The sequence below is a fragment of the Achroia grisella genome, unplaced genomic scaffold (genome assembly GCF_030625045.1).
Source record: "Achroia grisella isolate CSIRO2021 unplaced genomic scaffold, CSIRO_AGI_Agris_v1 utg511, whole genome shotgun sequence".
Classification (NCBI taxonomy): domain Eukaryota; kingdom Metazoa; phylum Arthropoda; class Insecta; order Lepidoptera; family Pyralidae; genus Achroia; species Achroia grisella.
Genome location: NW_026712905.1, coordinates 6274714 through 6282487, shown reverse-complemented (window position 1 = coordinate 6282487; position 7774 = coordinate 6274714). Strand labels below are relative to the sequence as shown.

Here is a 7774-nt window from a genome sequence, read left to right as displayed (position 1 = left end):
AATTACAAAATGAAGAGCTAAGATAATTATTCAAACTGCCAGCTTATTAATAACCAAAGTGTCTAAATGGACCGACAAATAAGTAAGCTCTAGAAACCTTTGCCTGCCTATATGGCAAATTGAAAAAAAACTACTGTCAACTATCAGCTGTCAAATATAAACTGACAGTTAAAAAAATAATAGTTTCCTTCTTCGGTGGCTGTGAATTTAATCTATATTTTATTGTTTCGTTAAATATTTCACAATATTTTACAACAATTATGTAAAATATAGAGTTTATAATTTTATTTATTTGTATAGTTATTTTATAATAGGGCTCTTTATTTTGTTGGTGTGTATACTATACTAATTTACAAATAATTATTTTTACTCTAAAACTTATATAGATATATATGTTTTAAACAAAATTCAATATACATCTTTTATTAAAGAATTTAATTATTAGTAACAGCTTATGTATATTTAAGAAAATTTCGGGTTTTTTCTAATAGTTTGACTTTTTCACAAAGTTTTAGAAACTAGGCAATATGATTGAATTGCCTCGAATTACACGAGCCCTAAGGGCACACACACAGCTTGATAAACCACGATGTTTAAAACCAACCGGTGATTCTATAACGGCAGTGATCAGGCCAAGAAATCAGAAGAGGTAAGTTAGTTTAAATTCTGACAATCACTCTTCTAAACTGTTACTATTGTTTTATCGATATAGACTTTGTGCAAAGTTGTCAACGTGGATATTTTTATCTCACATTTTCCAGCCACCTAACATCTTGTTTAAGATATATATCAGTTGGATGGAGAGATTAGGCTGTGAAAAAGTTTAGTTCTTCATATTGATTACATTATTTGTATGAGATATGGATATTCAGTAGAAGTATGATATCTTCTATACTTCTGTTCTATGGAATGTCAATGTGTAAGTGGTACCATAGATGTGACTGTGATATCATTATAATTTGATGTCCATTGTTCATATTGATGATTGTCATCACTTAAAATTATATGACCAAAGGATTGCAGTGCCAGTTAAAAAATGTAATAAATAATTTAATTCTAATTTAAGTACTTAATATAATACTGTAATGTAAACAAAAGTAAATTCATGATCAACAAAAAGAGCAATGGAAAATTGTCATTATCAACTCTAAAGCCAAATAATTATAATAATTTAAGAACTAGTAATTATTTCTAGAAACCATAACACAAGCTTTGCTTAGCATAGGGCTAGATGGCACTGGGTAAATTGTCCTTTGTTATTACTATTATTTAATTTCAGATACAAGTCTTTTGAAGATATTTGTAATTACATCAGAAACAATGAAACAAAAGTTGATGATTTATTAAATCAACTAAGAAATTTGAAGGACAGCTGCAAACAGTTAAGCAGTGACCAATCAGATGAGATGTCAGATGATGCTACCATAATGACCTTGAGGATGTTCATGGACCATGACATCGTGATGTTGAAACATTTGAACTTACTTCGGCAAACATTTGGAACTGTTACAAATGCAACGGCAAATAAAATCTGTGAGGTTCGTATCTATATAACCTTTATCACTTAATAATAGTCATCTTACAGCTCATTCATAAATAATGTGACACATTAAGCAGAGTGGACAGGTGCAGTAACAATCGTAAACTATTTATATATTTATTTCTTTTAGATTGTAACAGCAATATCCAATGAACTGTCAGAAGAGACGAAAGAATACATAAAACAGGAAACAAATGAAGCAGACAAGGAAAATGTCAAGTTATGGGGTGAAAATATACAATGCTATTATATTCCATATAAACCAACAAAGAAGCCATTAGCTAATCTGATGAACAAACCTGCTGTCACCGGTGCATTTATCAATGATTTCTCTATGAAATATAAAGAAAATGTTGAAAAAGTGAATACTACCATTAAGGAAACTAAGCCTGTATCTAAGGTAAGTTTCATACATCAGCATATGTCACCATATCATTGTTTGTATCAAATATAAGATAGCTAGATAAATAAATTACTTTAAAAATATAATTACTTATATTTTATCACAAATGTGTGGTAATCGTTTGAAATAGAAATTAATAGAAAAGATTAGAGTAGGTCTTTGCTTGAAAGCAAGCATGCAATCAAGACTTATTTGACATAGTTTAAACTGCACTCAAAACAAAAATTAGTAATATTCATAAATGGACTGAAGATATTGCTGTTCAAATCCTGATACCTGATTACAGGGCCAACTACCAGATCCAACTCAGCCAATCAGCAAAATCAGTTCACTCCTTTTGGAGAAGTACACTAATGCATGGATGCAACACATCATTAAAAGCAGAAAAATAGATATACTACCTTTACCTTACTTTATAGCTTATTTTACTGTGTATATTTTTTTTTAGTTTAGTAAAACATGGTTGGAAATAAAAATGAAAGAACTGTATCCAACTGGTGATGGCATATCCAGCGTCCATATATTACAATCCATTATAACATTCCTAAATTCTACACGAACTAATGATGAACTGCAGAATGATCTCTTCGAATTATTGGGCTTTGACAAGTTTGAATTCATTCTTGAAATTTTGGCACATAGACAGGATATTATTGACAGCTTGAAAGCGCCGCCTCCACAACCTACATTATCAGAACGTAAGTTTCAAACCTTACATGCATGTACTACAAAGATATATAGAACCACCACCACATACCACTATATAGAACTATATAATTGCACAGCCTTATTATTTTTGATTAGCAAGATGGTTGACTATTTTATTTAATTATATAATTAAATTTATTCTTATTCTTAATATTTATAAACTTTAATAATAGTTTCAGCAAATCTTCCTGACAATAAAATGCCTCAATACTTATGCCAAGTGTCAGTACTTTCGGAACAGGAGAAGATGATTGCGAAACTAGTGAGAAAAGGAGAAAAGAAGGCAAGGAGTTCTAAGAAAAATGATGTAGAAGATGAACCGGAAATTGATATAGCTCAATTGAGAGCTCGAAGGTTTGTCGTAATTAATTTAAATTATATATAATGTACCAAACTAATATTAATTCAGAATGTGACATAATAATTATCCATGAACATATCACACAGCGCCATCTATTCTTAAACAATGCTGAACTTGTATCGTGAGTACTAAATATGCTTAAAAAAGAATTTTCACAATATGTACCTATATTAGTAATATTCTGAATGTGTAAGTATGTCTGTCTGTCTTTTTCTTACCCTTTCAAGACTAAACTGGTCAACAAATCTTACTGAAATTTGTCTTGAACATAAATTATATTATTAGCATACACCATCCTATAAATAAAAAAAATAATTGGGGATGAAAATTAAAAGTGAAAGACTAATATGCAAGTACCTAGTACCACTGACACTACGTATCTGAAGCCACTGAATGAAATTTAATTCCATTAATTAGCCCAAATAGTGCGTCCAATGAATGAAATCCTGTATGAATGAAACATTTGACATTTATTTTATATTTCTCCCAAAGCCGCCATAGTAACAACTAGTTTAGTTTAATTACTTTATATGATATTTTTATAAATAAATCTTTTCTTATAGGATAGCTGAACTATCGAAACCGGTGGTACCATTTTCTACATCGAAATCTTCAAAGAATATAGACCCAATACTACGAAAAATAACTTACTCCCAAACTAAAGTTCAATATCCAAATGTTTATGATTCGTCTATTGACGCAAAGAATGCTGCTGGTAAGAGAAATATAATGTTTTATTGTACAAAGTAACATCTTATCTACTTTAATTAATTAATTGTATATATTAGTATAATAATAAATTTACAAAGAAAAAAATTAAGAAAAATAAAATATTAATAATTTAAATAAAAATCAATATGAGTCATATTTGAATATTTTATGTTTACTTAGGAAGACACTTTTGGATAACATATTTTTATTATTTTACTGCTCTATGATAATAATACACACAAAACTTTATAACCAGTATATCTCTTGAAATCACATTTGAGATTACTTTCTAGGATTTGTATCTGGCCTGAAATTAATGTTACCTGAAACCGCTGTCAGAAAAGACCTGAAAGAATATGAAGAGGTTGTAATACCTAAAAATGATCCACCACCTTTGCAAATTGGAAACAAACGAGTTCCTATATCTAGTATGGATGAGGTATGTTTGTAATTACTATTCAATTTTTGATCACCCGAAATTAGATAAAAGACTCAAAACAACAGTACTCTATACTCTAAGCAAGAATGTACAATGAAACTATCAAGTAGCGATTCATAAATAATTCTGGTGTTAAAAGAATATAAAGTTATTTGTAACTTACGAGGAAATGAACAATATAGTATGAATAGTCCTGTTTACTCCCAACTGATACAGCCAGTTGGGAGTAGACAGGACTACTAAGCTTAGTTTGCAGCATGAGTAATAGAAAACTGATAAAAATACTTTGACATTTTCTTTTGTGTAACAAATTTAATTGTTTTAATTTTATTACACAAAAGAAAGTATTTACTCATAGTACAACATATTTTCGTGTGAGAGTTAATTATAAAAATTATTAAAACTAGACATACCTTTAAAAAAGAAATAACATATATGTATAACAAATAAACATGTATCAAAATAGAAAAATAAAGTAAATGTGCTTTAGATGCTACAAACATAATTTGAAGTTTACAGTCAAGGCTATAGATAAATGTTTATTCCTATTCTAGTTATTTAATAAGTATGTTAGAATTACACCCAGAATAAAAATAAGTCTTCTTTTTTCAACTTTAAAGCTCATTTTACATTACAGATAGGTCAAATGGCATTTGAAAACATAAAGGAGTTAAACCGAATACAGTCAGTGGTGTTCCAAACGGCGTACAACACAAATGAAAACTTACTCATTTGTGCACCTACAGGGGCGGGTAAAACTAACATAGCACTGCTCACTGTAGTGCACCAGATAAAACAGCATATAGAAAATGACGTCATCATGAAGAATAAATTTAAGGTAGATATTTAAAAATAAAAAAACAGCACTTGTTTTACTTTTTATTTTATTTTGTTTTTGTCATAATATACATAGTATATTTTTGTTTATGACAGACATAATGTAACATAATTTTAATAACATGCTTCTAATAGGTAGGAATACCGCACAGACTAATTTAAATAATTTCTTACGTCTGGGCATCAAATCTTCGACAATTGGAAAGTGAGGCTACGGTACCAAACTACTCTGCCTAATCGGTACTAAATCCAGCTAACTACCACTCAATAAAAATACGAATATATAAGCCATGATTTAATCTGGATATTCTTTAATGAAATAAATATATTTTGATTGTTATTATAATTCTAAACATTAAAATTATATTAATAATCAAAAACTAAGGCTATAAAAACCAGGTTAGCGACAAAAGAGGGTTTTTAAGTGTATCCTACTTTTATACTTTTTCACTTTCGGGAGGTACTCGTACAACAAAACAATATTATTGATACAACACACTAGCACTATTTGGGCTGAATGAATTCTGAAATTAATCGACACTATACTAGGGGAGATACAATATCCATTTCTATTTTTCCAGATTATATATATTGCGCCAATGAAAGCTCTCGCGTCCGAAATGACCGCCAGCTTCGGAAGACGGCTGCGTGGTCTCGGCATCGCTGTCCGAGAGTTGACCGGTGACATGAAACTAACAAAAAGTGAGGTACAGCAAACCCAGATGATAGTCACTACACCGGAAAAATGGGATGTTGTCACCAGGAAAGGAGCGAGTAAGTGTTGCCATGAGTATAGAATTTATAAAGATTTTTCCAACTATTATTCCATATAGATTTTTTTAATCAACATTATTAAAAAAAATCTATAATTCAGCAATCGAAATTAAGCATGTATTAATATTGCAAAGACTAAAATGTGAGTTAAAATTAATTAATTAATTTATGTCTTACAACGTGAGGTCACAGTTTTAATTAAATTTCGTGTAAAAACGCATAGTGGTGTCATGGTATCATAAATGCAAAATAAAAAAAAATCTGTATTTCCTTTGGTCAGCCCATAACTTGATGATACGCAATGTTTTTTATGTAGGCTAGATACGAACTCAAGAACCATTAGTTTAACTAGCGAGTACTTTACGTTTAGAAAACAATTAGGTAACAATATCAACATCTATTCAAAAAACCAACATACAAGTTTCTTTTTCGTTCTTCTTGTGATGAATCTGTGTTGCGATTGAGTGGTAGAATAAAAAATATGACTATTCAAAAGTGCTTGTATGAGTATGGTTGACTGGTAAAAATTGACTCGTGATGTTAAGTGCACTAAATGTACTGCCCTACTTGATGTGTGCCCTACTTATTGTGTGCATTGAAGTTAAATAAATAAATAACACTCTTTGGATAAAGTTATAATAACTGTATTATCATTATCATTATTGATAATGTTATTTGCACTATATTTTTAGCGGATACGGAACTCGCTTCAATAGTGAAGTTGATAATCATTGATGAAGTTCACTTGCTACACGGCGACAGGGGGCCCATAGTAGAAGCCATAGTGGCCAGAACGCTCAGACAGGTTGAGACGACACAAAACATGATTCGCATCGTCGGCTTGTCTGCTACATTGCCCAATTACCTTGATGTTGCCAGGTATTTTTATTTTTCACCGTTTCATTCCCTAGTGTCTTATAGAGTCAATATTTCTTTGTTTTAATATTAAATTATTAAAACTTATTAGTTGTAATAGGTGTAGTATTTAACGACGATACGCAACACTCGCTTGTTGAAAATTTAAACAATAATAATATCTAATAATAGAACAATTCACACAGTCTCAAACTCAGTAGAGCTTATATCATAACTGAGAGAGACAACTGATGTCAATACTATTTTTTTTTTGTGAAAACAATCATACTCATGAATATAAATGTTTCCACCGTAAGAGGAATCGAACCACATTCATAGGAAGTAAGGTGGTGTGCTAAAGCTAGACCTAGAAGAAGCTAGAAGCTAGACCATCGAGTCCATCGATATCATTGTCCTATGACTTCAGGGTTATAAGTAAAATAAACTTGTGAGTGAACACATACAAATTGTGTTCGTGTCCAGTCCAGTATACAGATTCGATTGAGAAGAACTGGCAATAAACATAACTGAATTTCTCTTTCTTTACAGCCAGTTTATTTACTTTCTGTACTTATATTAACAACAACACTTGTTTCACCAGTCTGTATATGTAAATAATATGCGCTAAGTCTCGTGTTTTTATAAATAATATTTGTTACAGCGAGCCGGCAGGTAAATAAATTACAAAGCGTTTTTGGCTTTTATATTTGTATTACTTTAATATTTTACTTATATTGCATATTTTTATTTCAATTCATATTTTTATTTTTACAATTATACATTTAATATATATATTATTATATACACTCAATGCCCTCAGACGACGACTCATTTCATTCAGCATGTGATAGTAGTAGTTTATCTTTGTGTTCTGCTGACTCTTCTTTCAATGATAACATCAGTATTAAAAACTTATTATGTGATAAATTGTTACAATCTAATTTCTTTAACATATGCCACATTAATGCGCAAAGTGTGCCGGCACATCATACCGATTTACTCGACTCTTTTTCTGAGCCTAATCTCCAAGCTATACTCATATCCGAATCGTGGTTAAAACCTGCTTTGCCATCTACCACATACGCCCTTCCTGGTTATATACTAATCAGAAATGACCGCACGGGTAAGGGTGGAGGCGGTGTCGCG

The 7774-nt window shown here is 30.6% G+C and overlaps 1 protein-coding gene across 1 annotated transcript in view; it reads left to right on the top strand.

Moving 5' to 3' along the window:
- The first annotated feature begins 502 nt into the window (after positions 1–502).
- Positions 503–7774, top strand: part of LOC131846628 (activating signal cointegrator 1 complex subunit 3) — a 28905-nt gene continuing 21633 nt past the window's right edge. Inside the window, exons 1-10 of the mRNA XM_059195980.1 lie at positions 503–649; positions 1280–1538; positions 1671–1940; positions 2392–2641; positions 2825–3005; positions 3576–3727; positions 4017–4162; positions 4800–5000; positions 5581–5773; positions 6466–6652. Coding sequence (XP_059051963.1) covers positions 528–649; positions 1280–1538; positions 1671–1940; positions 2392–2641; positions 2825–3005; positions 3576–3727; positions 4017–4162; positions 4800–5000; positions 5581–5773; positions 6466–6652 — 1961 coding nt within the window. The 5' untranslated portion in view covers positions 503–527. The remainder of the gene's footprint in view (positions 650–1279; positions 1539–1670; positions 1941–2391; positions 2642–2824; positions 3006–3575; positions 3728–4016; positions 4163–4799; positions 5001–5580; positions 5774–6465; positions 6653–7774) is intronic.